General features: G+C 47.2%; 2 protein-coding genes and 1 non-coding gene across 3 annotated transcripts in view; all 3 read left to right on the top strand.

Annotated features, from left to right (window-relative positions):
• Positions 1 to 6393: 6393 nt before the first annotated feature.
• The window catches only part of LOC106814714 (acyl-coenzyme A amino acid N-acyltransferase 1-like), a 24958-nt gene continuing 14794 nt past the window's right edge, over positions 6394 to 16557 (top strand). Inside the window, exon 1 of the mRNA XM_014819066.1 lies at positions 6394 to 6751. The gene's annotated coding sequence lies outside the window, so the exon portion shown is untranslated. The remainder of the gene's footprint in view (positions 6752 to 16557) is intronic.
• LOC106814735 (acyl-coenzyme A amino acid N-acyltransferase 1-like) overlaps positions 14549 to 16557 on the top strand; it is a 3762-nt gene continuing 1753 nt past the window's right edge. The window contains exon 1 of the mRNA XM_014819086.1: positions 14549 to 14652. Within this exon, the coding sequence (XP_014674572.1) occupies positions 14549 to 14652 (104 nt within the window). The remainder of the gene's footprint in view (positions 14653 to 16557) is intronic.
• Positions 14749 to 14820, top strand: Trnah-gug. The gene has a single exon. It is a non-coding gene; the product is annotated as a tRNA-His (tRNA).

The following is a 16557-nucleotide window of genomic DNA, read 5'->3' as shown; positions in this document are numbered from 1 at the left end:
ATACATATTTACGAGCGTGAAGTCTGCAGGTCGCAGGCAGCAGCAGGTCCTCAGTCAGTGATGTCCAACGGTGACGGTAGCGTAGTGATCCCCAGCAGGTAGAGCAGCGCGGTCTGACAGCGTCTGTCAGCAGTGGAACTGTGTCTGCATTCTGTCGAACTGTTCGTTATTTATACTACTGAGAATGCGTGGCCTAAGCGTGGTCAAGCCTTGTTGACGATGGTGGTGCAAGACCGTGTCGTCATCTCACATTTTATGGGTGACTGAAGGTGAGAACTGTGGAACGCTCTTTGAGTCTGGTGTGGGAATCGCGGCAGGTCGATTCATGTTCTCATATTTCCCATAGTTCACATTTGTCGGCGACGTTCGTTGTTTGATTCTCATAGTCGCATGTGACATCAACTGTGACGTGTTTTCTCTCGGCCTTGTGTAGGTGCTAAAGTGTCACTCTGTTACTTGGGATATTCGTGGTGCACTTTCACTCGTTACTTTGACTGATATTTGTCGACTAAAATAACTATGACGTTATGCTACGTTAAGCGACCCGTGTCGCTCGCTGCTCATGTTACCTTGAACTATTTTGACTAAAATAACTATGACGTGATGCTGCTTTAAGTTAAACGACCCGTGTCGCTGGGTTTTTATACGCTAGTAATAATTCGATATCACGTCTTACACCCATTCTCATTAAACTGACATAGTTTCATTTTCGAAACAGCTGGAACGTGCACAGGCAGAGATCCTTTTATTGTATCTGGGATGACAATCCGTCTGTCTGTAAAGGAGACAACTGCTGTCACGATAGGATGAAGCGGTAGGCAACATAACTACGAATGTGCGTGTATCCGGAGCTGGACATCTGGTCGAGCCTCCAACTCTCCTCTGTGCACACCTCTTATCATGCACCAGTGAGTTATACTCGGACTACGACAGTCAGTACGATCAAGCGCTGTTTGCCGACTTGTGAATTATCACAGTATATTGTAATAATGTTGATTTTGTTTTAATTACTTAAAAGCTTACAAATGCATGGAGGGGAACTGAAAGCACACAGTTTTGCACAGGAAAACAGCTGGAGGAAATTCAACAGTTCCTCAGGAGAATCTGCAGCAGGATGGGTACAAATTTCCAGCATGCTGTAGCAGCTTGAACTATGAATGAATATCTCATTCATAACACATTCAGCGCCCTATTCTACATATCTAAGTGCATGCTCAAGGAATGGGTAGTCGATAGCAGGCTAGTTCTGGCTTCATAGAGATTGATTTAGAGTTTAATGTTTCACCCACAGGGAACGCCTACAATGTTTAATCACTTTTGTGGGTGCACGTTATTTTTTTAGTTAAGTGAACCACCTATAGGAAAAGGCTACAGTGGTTTTATTCGCATTTTGTATAAAGTGTATGTTAGTATTTAGTTTAATGTACCACCTTTAGGAAAGGCAAAATGTTTTAATTCATCTTTTTAGGTTTTATGATTGTCAAATGTTGTGATTAATGGGATTTTCTTTAATATATGAATTTTATGTATCTGCTAAAAGCTGTTTCCACAAAGTTGTGAGGGCTAACACAATTCACCATAAAAACTCAAAGGTTTTGAAACTATATAGCTAAAAACCATTATTTACATAGTCCCACCATCAAAAATATAAAGAAAACGAATGTCTACATATTGCTGAAATATTACAAATAATGTTTAGGAGACATTAAACATCTACTGTTAATATTAACCTTTAATACTGTTACCAAAGTGCAAGAAAGATCGTTCATGATTTTTGCTGTTACGAACTGTTAGACTAATTTGCTTACTGTTGGATTTAAAATGTCTTTAAAAAATATATGTAATAGATTAACTCTAATAAAGCCATTAGAAAAGTAACATTAATTTCTTAGTTATTTGCTTTATGTGTAATGTATAGAGTTGTTTGTGACAACAAACGTTTTGTAATGTATTTACGTAATTATTTACAGTATTTTACAGTATGTAGAGATACGCATGGAATGCAATCTAACTGTTTTAAGTGATAAACGATTTATATGGTTAGATTATGCATAACTGGCGTAATACAAGAGTAGCTCATTATTGTTACTGATAACGACAATTTACTTTACTAGCATCTCACTTTTTATGTTGTCATTTCCATGGTAGCCTTATTTAAGCCTAATCATTATTTAGGCTTACACGGCATTACCCCTACACGGACAATTGTATCCCCCGTGACTAAATGTAAGCAGGTAATTCAGGGATGTAAGTATTTATAGCAGTCTCTAATGAAGGGTTGAATTTTTTACTTTCTATTGGAAACTTGCTATATAACACCTTTTTGCAAATAGTTATAATAAATGTATAATGTTGTAACTATTTGACTAGCTTTATGCTGGCTATTATTATATCAACATTTATTCCTCACAACTTCAAATAAACACATGCGTTCGTTGCTGTTAGTAGGGTGGCTGTACAGGAGTCTAACGTTATTTTTGCTAGGTTATGACAATGAGTTAAGTAAATCCATGATTCATATATCCAATATGAAGTCATTATATCAGGTATGTCAATATAACTCTGATTATATAATATATAATAATATATATATTATATATAATATATATATATATATATACTAAACGTTATTTCTCGATGGCAATCTAATATTTGATATATCGTTAAGCTAGTGAGGTGCGTATATGTGGTGTTGGTCCAAGTGTTTATTATCGAATATATTCCCAGTTTTCTGTAAGAAAATGCTATATAAACAGAAAATTACAGTATTTTTGTTGAATATTTTACACAGCGGTCATAATTGTTTATAATATATTATCGATAGACGAATGAAAACCTTTTCTCACTGTAAATAAACTGCGCAGATTCACACTGATAGACAGACAGACTGACAAATAATACAGGACGGACGGACAGACAGACACACCCGCGGCACACACATGTCACAAATAGATAAAAACACATTGTTATATCTACCTTGCATGTCATGCATATATCCACTTCACTCTGCTAGTCAACGCGAATCGCAAACACACCGCAGGAGCAGATGCAATAATTATATTTTTAGCGAATCTTATTCCTACAGAATAAGAGTTTCGTGTCGTGATGAATTCTGGCGGCACAACACTAGGTCCGTCGACACAGATACCATCATTTTGCTTTGCTGTTAGTAAATATTTTCCACACGTTATAACAATGGTAATGAACGCTAACGGCTTTTCTAACTCGCAATGGTCAAACGGCTGTGTCGTGGTCTACTGTCAATATATTGTCTAACGTAACGCAACTGCCTCTAATGTATGCTACCCTGCGTAAATATTGCACATATTAAGCACAATGAGGCTTGCCTTTCCCCTGCACAAAAAGAATACTGGCGTTCTTCGTGCAATTTAGGATCGGCGTGTGAGATTTCTTTTGCAGAATGTAAGCCCTCCTGTACCATACATCTAAACACGAAGAAAGCGAGTGTCTTGGTGAAATCCATAAATTACTACTTCGGATGAATAAGTGTCACGCACTTTACATACCATCCAACCATGCCGTAGGGACTGAGCCAATTCCTGGGGGGGGGTAATTTTCATGACTCGTTGTGTAATGAGATGACACATCGCAGCTCTGGTCGACGTCATATTGTTTAGTAGGTGGCGTCTGAAGACGAAGGCCTTTCACGGAATAAGTGACAAAAATAATACTTAGGTTATTTACAATTATATATAGCTATCAGGGGCGCAAATCAGGGGGGCGGGGACATGTTCCCCCCCCCAACGAATTGAGGGGACGTCATATCAAAGTCCCCCCCACGATTTTGATCACATGATTTTGTGTGTAAGTGTGTGTGTGTGGTGATGTGTGTGTAGTGTTTGTGTGTTGTGCTAGTACGTCAACGATTGGCTTCTTTCCATTTTTTCTTTTTTTGCCAGCTTTATTTCATCAAGATGCATTTGAGAGCATATAATGATCATGCACAACTAGCAAAAATGTGTCTTGATAAATTTAGTACCGTGTTTTACTCTATAAGACGTTTTTTCTATATCAAATAAATTCTATGCAGAAATCATCAAGAGAAAGTAGTGTTTATGAAAGGTTAGTGAAGATATCACTCAATTAGACACTGATTCAGGATAAGCTGGGAACGAGAACTATATTCACGCAAAGAGGACACTGAGTAACTGACATTCGGTTTAATAATGTAATTTTCTATTGCAAATTGATATATATATACACGCATATTATGATATGACTGGACACAACATGAATAAACGCGAACCAATTTATTTTGTGATCAGCCTCAACACAAATGATTGGTTTTCTGCTTTTTGTTTTCCTTGATTTTATGACTCGCATGTGGACACCCCTTTTCTGAACGTATTACAACAAAGTGCATGTGTGGCTGTGTTGTGTGTTGTGATGTGTGTGTGTGTGTGTTGTGTGTGTGCGTGCGTGCGTGCGTCGTGCGGCAGTGGAATGGGTGTGTGGTGTGTGTGGTATGTGTGTGGTGTTGTGTGTGTGTGTCTGCAGGGCGTGTACAGGGGGTCCAGGGGTCCGGCCCCCCCGCTCGCCAGAAAAACGCAATCTGAGCGGGCGTCTAATTCAAAAATTTTCCTGTGGAGAGAGCCCCCCAGACCCCCGCTCGCGTTCGCTCGCTACTATTGCCCCCCCCCACATTTCAAATGGATTTGCGCGCCTGATAGCTATAAGGCAAACTGGATGCACGTGCACCTTCGCACATCCAATATACCACTGCCCACAATAGCTAGCATATTTTTAAAGGTGGAGCGGACTCGGGCGGAAATCCACGCGAAATGAGAGTCGCTAACAGTGTAAGATTAAAGACCGGTAATGGGCCACAATCAACACGTAGTAATTTGAATCCTAATGTTCAAATTTTCATGATAATAACGGTACGATTTGTAATATCTTTGCAACTTTTATTAGTCCAACATTACTTCTACATCAGGATACGAAATAACGTTCACCTGCCTGTAAAAGCTTTAGTAAAAAGCGTTACAAATGTGTAACCGAATCTACTTGTGGCAGTGTTAGATTGAGCCCCATGAGGCGAGAACGCCATCTGTTCGTGGAGTATTGAAGCTATAAGGCTCTGATGATTCCTGCCGTCATCAGAGGTTGTACTGGGTAATTAGGTAATGGAACGTATGTGTAAAGTATTGGTTATGTTGTAGCTGGGCAATAGGTGTGTATATATATAGTAGTTGACTCATAACCTACTCAATATATGAAACTTGGCAATATCACACGTCACCATGGTCAAAGCGGCAGCGACGATATAGTGCGCGTGAACTCAATTCTTTAACGTTGCATGTTGGCGGTGCGGGTGTGAATCTGCATGCACCGAGTATGCCTATAGTACCTGCTTCGACCAAGACACTTGAACCTTCAATGTTAAAATTATGGCAATAAAGAACGCGTAATCAGTTTACTACTAAAGTTTTAATGTTTCTACTACGGTCTCTTTCGCCATTTATGCGCGATAATTTCCTGTAATCTCGTGCCAAAGCTCGGGCTGCAAACACTGCCCTTCCGAGTGTGCACAAACAACTAATATAAAGATATATATATAATAAATATATAATATAATTATAAACAAATATATATAACTATTTCTATTTGTTGTTTGTGCACAGCGGCGTGCGTGCAGTGTACTTGAACCCGCGAGACATATCTCTGTTTCTGTATATTCCTATTACAGCGGAGATATGTATGTCACAACTAAGGACTGCAGGCGATATGTACATTCACTATCAATGAATGTAATGCCTGTACTGGCACTGAGTAAGGAAGTTAAGTATCGAAAGACTGCGCATATTCTAATATTTGATGTGTGCGTGCGTGCGGTGCGTGCGTGGGTTTATTCTTTGTGCGTAACTATGCTGCATTTTATAGCATTTATATAATATTATATTATATATATACATATATAGCATTAAGTCGCTATGTATATGAATATAAATAGTTCGGAGATAACCTCTTTTGCGCTGGTATGCATGTAAGTCTGTGCGTCGTGGACGAAGAGACTCGTACATTGGTGTAGTTTTTGACCCAGGCAGTGAGGGACTACACGTGCAATGAAACACGGTGTTTCGATGTACGCGACCGATTGCTTGGCAGCTAACATTTTTGTATGCTTATTCGTGTAGTTGCTGGTAGGGGAATATAGCCGATAGGATAGGTGCCAGCGCATTCTGTGACAATTATGCAGCGTCGGATGAGCGGCAGATCAAAACAACGATATCACACACGTCAGCGAACCGTGCGTACAGTTCGTTCTGTAAGATTTATTAATTGCTTAAAAGTGAGAAAAGCTTGTGTACCTAGATGCTCCGTTCCGTAACAAGATAAGCTACTTGTACGAGGTTTATTGCTGCTGGAGAGGGCATATAGTCTAAACGCCGTATGTGTGTGTACACATACCGTATCAGCTAAGGGATTTTAAATATAGGCTCTACCTATATAGCTAGATAGACGCATACATATATATATATATAGAAAGAGAGAGAGAGCGAAAGACTGCTTTACGAAATGTGGGGTGAAATGTGGTAGAGATGGGACCGTGCACGTTGGTGTTCTGTATCACAGTATACTAGTGTGCGACACGCAAGGTTCTCCTTGCACACGTGTTGTGATGCCTCGTTTGGTAAACTGCTGAATGTAAAGACTTAAAGATTGTAAAGAAATAAAACTGTTTAAGAGAAAAGAAAAGAAAATACCCTCGCGTCGTCGCTGCTAACAGGTAGGTAAATCGACGGTCAACCACGTTGTAGTAGCAATGTAGACGTCATATGTGTGTCAAGGTGTGCAGCAATAGCATGCAGTTATGCCCGTATATATATATATATATATATAATATATAATATTATATATCACAGATAAATGTGTGTGTGTGTGTTGTGCGTGTGTGTGCGCGCGCGCGCGCGCGCGGCCTGTGTGTGTGTGTGTGAATGCCTGTTGTGTTGTGTGTGTGTGTGGTGTGTAGTGGTGTGTGTATGTGTGTGTGTGGGTGTGTTGTGTGTGCGTGTGGTGTGATGTGTTGTGTGTGGTGTGTGTGTTCAATACACATGAATATGTCAATCCACGGGCTGGGCGGGGCTGGGGCGCCGGTGTGCCAGTCCTTCTCTTCTATTGGCCAGTAGTAGTAGTAGTGGCGTGATCGTCGGCCGCGTGGAGCTGCAGGGCGACTCTGCCCTCATGAGCTCCAGGGGCGTGCGGCGTCGTGGCGAGATGCCAGCTGAAGCGGTGGCAGGGGTAGTGGTCGTAGCGGCAGCCGGCGGCCAGGCGATGGGGGCCTGCTGGCAGGGCCGCTAGACGTAGAGGCATCGAGGTCCTGCGATGAGGCGGCAGCGGTTGTCAAGCACGGCGGCGGCGGCGGCGGCTGGGGATCCGCAGTTGCACGCGGCGCTGCGTTAGCGGCTGCCATCGTTCTAGTTATGACGTCCATAGTAGACATGTTGGTTACAGGCACGATACTAACGTACGCGGGCGTCGTGAAATGACGCCATTAGGCGCGCTATGTGCGAGCTATATATTGCGCCCGCGGAACACGGAGAAACCGAGCCGTACTAAAGGCTCCAGGACTACGAATGTGCGACGCGTTCTCTGACTACGGTATGCTCGTACCGACAATATTAAGGGTAGTGGATATTATGGCTGGGCTTTAGCTGTGTCCCCAGGGTCACGTGTGGCTCCGTGGGCCGGGGGCCATAGAGTGCGCACCACAATGTGCGCCATGCGCTGCTAACGGATACAGGCTGAATGGCGTGAGTCATGCGAGCCTCTGCGGCGTGGGGACGGCTTGCGATTGCACATATATCTGCATGCAAAGGTGGCGCAGGTGTAGTGGTTGCAGGCGCGGGTTGGCGGATGTTGGTGCTGAGGGCGGGGCGTGAGGTACGTCTACCTGACGCGGCCGTTGAGCAGTGGTGTCATTCGGAGAATGCGACGGTATGCATTGCGTTGATAGGGTTACTACCGGCACGTGTTGCAACGATGCGGGCGTGCACAGAGGTTCCGTAGTGGTACGCTCCCTGAGCATGACGTTTGAGTGCTCTGGGTCGTCGGGCAGTGTCTGAGCAGTCTGACCGGTCTCGGTGTCCGTGGCCGTTTCAGTGGATACAGAGCCTGCAGAACCCGTAGTATGCACTTCGTAGGTGGTTGTTTCCTGGCTGGACACCACTGGCTGGATTCCTTGTACAGAGAAATCATCGCCGGTGGGTGCGGCAGGTGATGTTTCGCGGAAACGTGCCAGCGAAATGAGACTGGTAGTGCTGAAATCACTGTCAGACGCCGATTGGCGCTGGGGAGGGTCGTCGCTGTCAGAATCTGATTGTGAGTTGCTGGAGTGTGTGGATGCACGTGCTGCATCTGGATGCGCGAGCGTAGCTTGCCGCAGTGGCTGTTGCCTCATGGGCGTGGCGCGGGGCTTATCCCAGTGAGCGGAAGGATGCGCAGCCCGGAGGTTGTCAATGTGTGCTGTAACGTGATGCATGCTCGACTCGTGTTGAATGAGACACTTCTTCTGGGACAGCATTTTGATTATAGTATAAAAGGGTTTCCAGGGCGATGCGAGCTTGCGTGTGGTGTTTGGTTGAAGTACGGAGTCGTGGTAGTAGACCGGATCTCCGGCTTTGAAATGCTGTTCGCGCACGCGGCGATCATAGCGGCATTTATTTTGTGCACGCATGTCACGGGTTGCGTCGCGAATGTGGACGTATGCCTGATGGAAACGTTCGAGAGTTTGCTGAATGGGGTCGTCGTCATACGTCTTCCTTCGGGGTAGGAGCAAGTTATCAAGTGGAAGCGTTGGCTGTCTGCCATACAGCAGATAGAAGGGGGAGTGTCGCAATGTGCCGTGAATGCTTACTCGGTACGCTGAAAGCAGAGATGGGAGCAACAAGTCCCAATTAGTCTGCTGTCGGTTAACGACGCTGGCGATTATAGAGTTTAAAATGCGATGGAAGCGTTCGCAAGCCGCGTTGGATGCGGGGTGGTAGGGGGCGCAGCGGACTGCCGTTATGCCGAAGTGGTGGGTGAGGGCATCCATGACATGGTTGCAAAATTCGGTGCCGTTGTCGGAGAGTAGGATCTTACTGCAGGAATGTCGAGGGATGATTTCGTTGACCAAGAGGTCACCCACGGTCTGCGCGGACTTGTCCCGTACCGGAAAACACTCTGGCCAACTTGTGTAAGTGCAATGGAAATGAATGATGTAGCGATTGCCTCTGGGTGTCAAGGGATATTGGCAGGTGTCGACTGCTACTACCTGGAACAGCGAATCTGGGAATGGCGCAGCTCCCAGTGGAGACGGTATGCGTTGGAGCTTGGCGGAGTTGCATGCAACACAACTACGAAAGAACGTATGAATGGTGGCGTACATTCCTGGCCAGTAGTAGCGGCTGCGAATGAGTGCATACGTTTTAGGGAAACCGAGATGTGCGGCTTGATGATGAGCCGCGGTAATGAGGTGTTGATATTTGGGTGGGATGACGAGTTGCATACTGGGGTCTTCATGCCGTGTTGGTTCAGCTGTGTAATAGATGAGGTCATCGTCATCGATGAAGTAGCATGCGATGGACTTTAGATCCTTCAGTGCTGGAGCGGACACGGTGAGAATTTCGCGAATCTTACACAAGTGTGCGTCCTGATACTTTTCTGCGTGAATGGCGTCTAGCGATATGGTATCTATGATGGGGCCTTGGGCGGTTACCTCGCATGTGGTTTGTGCGGGCGGCGGGGGTGGTGAGACGTTGGTTGGGGGCGGCACATGCTCGTCTACGGGAGGGTTGTCCTCGGTGGTGTGTTGTGGTGACGAAGGAGGCATGTGTTCCGGGGTGTCGGCACGTACATCGATCTGGGTTAGGTGGCGATTCTGTGGATCGGGTGTGTCGGCAGGGCTGACGTGAGCGTGTCCGGCAGCCATTCTGGACAATTGATCGGCGTGAACGTTTCTGGCGCCTTTGAGGTATAGTATCTTGGGCTGATACTTGGTGAGAATCGTGGCTCACCGTAACAAGCGTGGATTCTTCAATGTGGGCGACGTGAGGAAATACTCGAGTGGCTTATGGTCTGTGTAGATGGTGAGGGAAGCGCCAGCAAGATAGTGGCGAAGGGTGTCCAGTGCATAGATTATGGCGAATGTCTCGCGTTGTGTAATGCCCCATCGTGCCTGCGAGGGGGTGAGTTGATGTGAAATGTATTGTATGACGACCTCGTGACCGTCATCATCGTCCTGAGCTAGGACGGCTCCAACTGCGAAGTCGCAAAGCATTGGTATACAGCCTGTATGGTTTGTCGGTGTCGGGATATGCGAGAATAGGCGCTGAGACGAGTTTTGCTTGCAACTGTTGAAAGGCGGTCTCAGCGTCGTCAGTCCATTTGAAGTGTATATTCTTCTTGGTTAGGGTGGTCAAGGGCATGGCAATATTTGCAATTGATTTAATGTGCGCACGGTAGTAATTAGCCATGCCTAGAAACGATCTGACTTGTCGAACGTTTGCCGGCAGTTTGAGCTGTTGGATTGCCGTAACTTTGGCTGCGTCCGGTGTAACACTGTGCGGGGAGATGACGTGTCCCAGATACTTGACGGACTGCTTCAAAAAAACGCATGTAGTAGGGTTGAGTTTAAGATCCGCTTGATGTAACCGGTGGAAGACCTGTTGTATGTCGGCAAGGTGCTGCTGCAGATTCGGCGAATGGATGATAATGTCATTGATGTACGGGATAGCACACTTGTTCTGAAGGTAAGAGAGAACCATGTTCAAAAGTCTTTGGAAAACGCTAGGGGCGTTGGCGAGCCCAAACGGAAGGACAAGGTAAGAATATGACTGGTCGTACGTAACGACGTCCTCGAGGGCCATTGGTATCTTGAAATACCCGGATTTAAGATCTAAGGTGGAGTAGAAGTGCAATTTGCCTAATGAAGCTAGAATGTCGTCGATACGAGGAAGGGGGTAGACATCCTTCTTGGTTATGGCGTTTAAGCGGATGTAGTCAATGACCATTCTGCCGAGAGGGTCGTCTTGTTTCGGAACGATAAAGGCAGGGCTTCCCCACTGGCTTTGCAATGGCGTGATAATGCCGGCGTCAAATAGCCGCTAGATGTGAGTATCCATTGCGTGGCGATAATTGAATGGAGTTCGATAAGGTTTCTGTCGTATCGATGGATGGGTTGTCGTGTCAGTGTGCATTTTAACAAGGTGCGTGTGCCCAAGCTCGGCATCATTGAGCGCAAACAAATCATTGTTTGCTTCAATGAGATCCTGAATGGATTTGCGATGCTGGCCCGTTAGGTGAGTGAGATCGACGGGTAACTTGCGGTGGTTGTGCGCTGCGACGTGGTTGACGTGGGCTTGTGGGCAAGCGGTAAGTATGTGACATGGCTGGGGTCGCAGCCTTAGCAGTGGGCGATTTGTGCTGGGTATGTGCGAGGGGTGAGGCATCGGTGAGTGGGGGGTAACCTTGCATGCTATGGCCAATGCAGAGCCACGCGGCAGAGTGATGGCGCCGACGTGTCATTGAAAAGGGGCACGTGGACATAGGGGGAGGAGGTGGGCGTAGTAACGGTATCGACCGTATAAATATTGGGGTGAGCTGGCTGAAGCGCATTCGAACCAGTGAGTAATACGGACGCATGAGTGGGAGGGGCGTGCCGGTGTCGAAACGGCCATAACAACGTTTTACTGTATTGGGCTGTAGCGTGCAGGGGTGGAGCAGCGAGACGGTATAAATAGAACTAGCGTCGTCAGCAGCACTGTTTATCTTAAGACGAACGGCGACGTTAGCTATGGTAAGCATGGCGCGGCCACAATCAAGCTGAACATTGTGCGCTCACATGAAATCAAAACCTAAGATGACATCACGCAAGATGCCTCGTACTATGAAGAATGCGTGTGAAACGATAGGGCCGGTAATATGTATGGGTAGGGTGGCGCGACCCAGGACGAATAGGTGGTCTCCCGAAGCCGACTTCAAAACTTGTGTGTGGTTCGCCCTAACGCAATGCGCATAGCGGGCCTTGAGCTTCAACCAAAACGTTTCGCTGATGAGGGAAGTCATCGCGCCCTGATCAATAAGTGCGTCCGCGGGTGCTGCTCCTATGTCAGAGGTGCAGAGTGGTGCAAGATGTCTGGAATCGTTGCGTAACGTGTAACGCACGTACGTGCGGGTGAAACAGAGTGAACTGGGCCGGTCTCCTCAGCGTCTCATATTGAAAAGAGGCCGGGCGTTTCCCTGGGTACGTTGAGCGGTGCGTTCGTGGCGTGCACGGCACTCACGGCAATAGTGGCCAGGCTTCTCACAAAAATGACAAATAGTGATGCCTTCCGGGGTCCAGGCAAAAGGTGTGGTAGCGCCGCGGTAATTGGGGAAACGAGGCGGCTGCATCGATTGTGAGCCGGCCGATGCAGCCGGTGCATAAGACGGGCGGGTAGCATAGGACCGTGCGGTAGCAGTGGGGCGATCGGATACATACTGGCGTGGCGAAAAACAAGGCTGTTGATACTGCGGGCGAGCCTGGGGCGGCAGAAGCTGCGGCTCTTGCCGGGGTTGCGCCACCTTCTTTATGAATTGGACGACAATGTTGCACAGCTCGCGCAGTTGTTGCTCGATTGTTGGAGCAACTGGTACGTTTGAAACATCCAGTGGGTCCTGTACCATGTGCAAGTGCATGCGGCCTTCAACATCTAAGGCAACCTCTTGCGAGGCAAGTTGCACTACCTGTGCGTAGGTGGGCGGCCTCTTGCGCACGAGCAGGCGCTTCGAAGAGTGCTATGTAATGCCGTCGAGAAACTGATCGATGAGTCACGCTTGGAGCGACATGTCGGATTCAGCCAGGTCGCCAAAAGCTGTGCGCGCATGATGTTCGAGGCGTTTGGAATACGCCCGTATGGACTCATGCGAGCATTGCTTAGCACGCTTAAATTCCTGCAAGGTGATAGGCGCACTTGCCGTATCGGTGTAGCGCTCTTTGAGAATGGCGGCCAAGCCCTTCCATCCCAGCGTGGGTGTGGCACTCAAGGCCTGTGCTGCGCAATTGGCTGGCTCGCCTGCCAGTAAGCACAAGGCCAGTCTGGCCTGTCTGCCGTCGTCACTCTCATCAATGATCAGGAGTAAGCGATCGAGATTCAAAAGCCATTGTTCGAAGGTAACTGGTGAATTGTCACGCCCATCATACGCGAGAAAGCCACTCACTAAGAGTAAGCTCTGGACTTCCTTGACGAGTGCGTTGAGCCGCTGCTTTGGAAAAGCAATGTGATCGTCTGTATCGTCAAGAGACGTGTCCGCCGTGAAAGGACGGGCGTCCAACGGGTGGGAAGGTCCCCGTCGTCATAGTGGGGGGTACGTTGCGGAGGGGGTTACGAGTTGGGGGGTATGATGGGAGGGTACAAGTTGGGGGGTACGAGTTAGGGTGGGTGCGTTTGGAATGGTGGTTACGAGTTGGGAGGTGGTACGAGCTGGGGGGAAGGGAGGGGGGTACGAGTTAGGGGGTACAAGTTTGGGGGGGTACAAGTTACGGGGGTGTACGAGTTGGGGGGAGTTAGGGGGAAGGTTTGAGTTATGGGGGGTGTTACGAGTTGGGGGGTACAAGTTATGGGGGTGTAGGAGTTGGGGGGGAGTTATGGGGGGGAGTTAGGAGGCTTCGAGTTATGTGGGTAAGGGGTTGGTTTTTTTGGGGGGTGGGGTTATGAGAGGGGCAGGGGTGGAGATATGGGATGTGAAGGGGGGTTTACTTGGCTGCTAGACTGCCAAGTGTGCTGCGTGGCGCATGCACAGAGAGTGACGTCTGTATGTGTGTGCGTTGGGATGACTTATGTATGCGAGTGAAGAGCGTCACGCGCAGGCGCGTGTATTGGTCGGGTATGCGAGAAAAATACGGCTGAGGTGGACGTCACGGCGCATGTGCCGCGCGCAAGCGCGTGTATTGGTCGGCTATTCGAGCATGCGGCTGAAGTCGACGTCTCAGCGCATGTGCAGCGCGCAGGCGCAGAAGGGATTCTGCTCATTCACCGCCGGCGGCCGGCCGTGTTGGTGGCGTGCGAGGGCCTACGTAATGCTATGAGCATAGTATAGTATAGTATAGTATAGTATAGCAGCTGTGGGTATTGATCTCCTATGAGAAAATGCGGCTGCTGCTACGTAATGGTAGCACATACGTGCATGGATAGGGGGGCTATTGGTCGTGCGTGGCGTAAGTAATTGGTTTTAGGGCGTTGGTTAAACGAGGAAAACAGCGAAAGACAGAGAAAAACACAAGAATGTAACAAGGTGTGGGGACAGGGGGTACGTGACGCGTGTGATTGTGTACTAGGCGGATGTAGACGTGGGAAAAATCGGTGAGGGGCAGAAAGAGCGGCAATCGCTATGTGCGATTACACCTAGCGACATGGTGGCTGCTATTTATAGCGCGCACCAACAAATTTAGAAAGCGAAAACGCTTAAAAAGCGTGTAAACGAAGATAATTTAGCTATGAAAAGGCTATTAAAGAGAATAGTTTGAGCATACCTTGGTGTAAAAACAATTCGCACTTACGTAATAATGTTGGAGACGAGACTGTACGATGTCCCGGTCGTTGACTCAATGGTGACTCGGTGGCAGCTGACAGGTGACACGCTGATCACGGCGAAACTTGTGCTTAGAGTGTAAAACGTATATTAGAACCGACACTAGAGACGTGGCTATCTACGCAACCTATTGCCACTACCTCCTAAACCGCTGGTCACGCGCACCAGTCTAAGGCCGTGATCGTATAGTGGTTAGTACATTGCGTTGTGTCCGCAATAACCCAGGTTCGAATCCTGGTCACGGCACCAGTCTAAAGAAGGCTTTTGCAGCTTCCCGTTTCCAGGTTCTCGGTTTAGCAGGTGCCGTAGTGGCACCCGTTTTAAGGGTAGTGTTAGGTTGCGTCGATAGATAACAGAAACACAGTATTATGAAAACTACTCTTCGTTCGTCTATTTCAGCCTAATCAAACACAATCCTACGATACTACATATAACCACATTTTCTACATGAGCGCCAATGAAATATTTAATTATAATTAATGTGGGTTGGCTGCATTATCTCATCCGCGTCCCCTACACCATATCTTGTTCTCACTATTCAGTGAAGAAAATAATATTATAGGTGAAAGTGCAATAAATTTATAAATAAATATAGTATATTAAGCTTTAGCAATAATCGCTCTAACAAGCAAAACAATAGCTCTATAGTATCTTTTCGCTGCACGATGCAACTAATGAGCGAGGTTCTTTCATTCTCTATAATTATGTACAACGTCAGATATATATATATATAACCAGGGACGGCGCCAGGGTATTTTCTTAGGAGGGGCGAAACCAGGGCCGTGTAGAGATCACGGATTTTTTTTTAAATTAGACCCCTCAGATCCGTTTTCTGCGCAAGTAGGGAGGGTCCGGACCCCTGACCCCCCCTGTACACGCCCGTGAGAACTGTAGACTCTGATACCGTGTGCGCTTGCACTGTCGAGTGGGGTCCAGGGGGTAGATTCATGATTCATCAAGCTGCGTACGCAAAATATTTTTCGTAAATATTGTGTACGCAATCGACGTTGCTTAGTTGCGATTCATCAACACAGCTATTTAGTAATTTTCGTACGATTTCGCGTACGCAAGCGAGGCCATTTAGGTGCAATTCATCAAGCTAAAATTTACGTAAACTTTGCGTAACTTTACACGAGCTGACGAGGTGCCGTAAACCACTCGAAATTTGCACAGGTGTTCCCAGCATACCGCAGCATGCATTATTTTATTGGAGAAAAATTATAAAATTACTACTCAACTAAAAATAAGATAAATAATTACCATACTACACAGACAGGCGGCGCCTTTGACGCTTTTTTTGTCATAGCTTGGCATTGTTTTCGTTATAAGCGAGTTCGTAGTTAGCCGTGTACGTGCACACGCCGTGCGCACTTGTACGTGCACACGCACGCACTTGTACGTGCACACAAGCACGCACGTGTACGTACACACGCACGCACGCACGCCCGTGTACGTACGCAAGCACGCACGTGTACGTGCACACGCACGCACGTGTATGTGCACACACACGCACGCACGCACGTGTACGTGCACACGCACGCACGCACGCGTACGTGTCGCTGCTTTCATCGAGTGTTGAACACAATCATACAAACGAAAATGAGGAGGTGCTACGCTGCGTTGATGAATCGCACCTACGAGCTTTGCGTACGTACTTCGTAGAAACTCTGTGTACGCAATACACTTTGCGCAACGTTGATGAATCCAGCCCCAGGGGCCCGCCTTAGTGCCCCTGGCAGGGGTCCGGGGAAGCTCTCAGAGTTTAGCTAATCAAAGCCCTCAAATTGCTGACAAAAAAATTGTGCAGGAACCAAGGAGCAACATATACCAAGGAGATGAAACCCCGGGGGGGGACTCACCCCACATTATGGTAGGTATATCTGGTATGTGCCACTGCGAAGTTAAAAATGGGGGGGGGGGCTTTATGGAACTAACTCAGACCTGAAAATGGTGGTCTCTGGAACTAATGTTTGTTGAATGTGG

This window comes from Priapulus caudatus, unplaced genomic scaffold, assembly GCF_000485595.1.
Source record: "Priapulus caudatus unplaced genomic scaffold, Priapulus_caudatus-5.0.1 Scaffold27, whole genome shotgun sequence".
NCBI classification, from domain to species: domain Eukaryota; kingdom Metazoa; phylum Priapulida; class Priapulimorpha; order Priapulimorphida; family Priapulidae; genus Priapulus; species Priapulus caudatus.
This window is presented reverse-complemented; position numbering and strand designations above follow the sequence as displayed.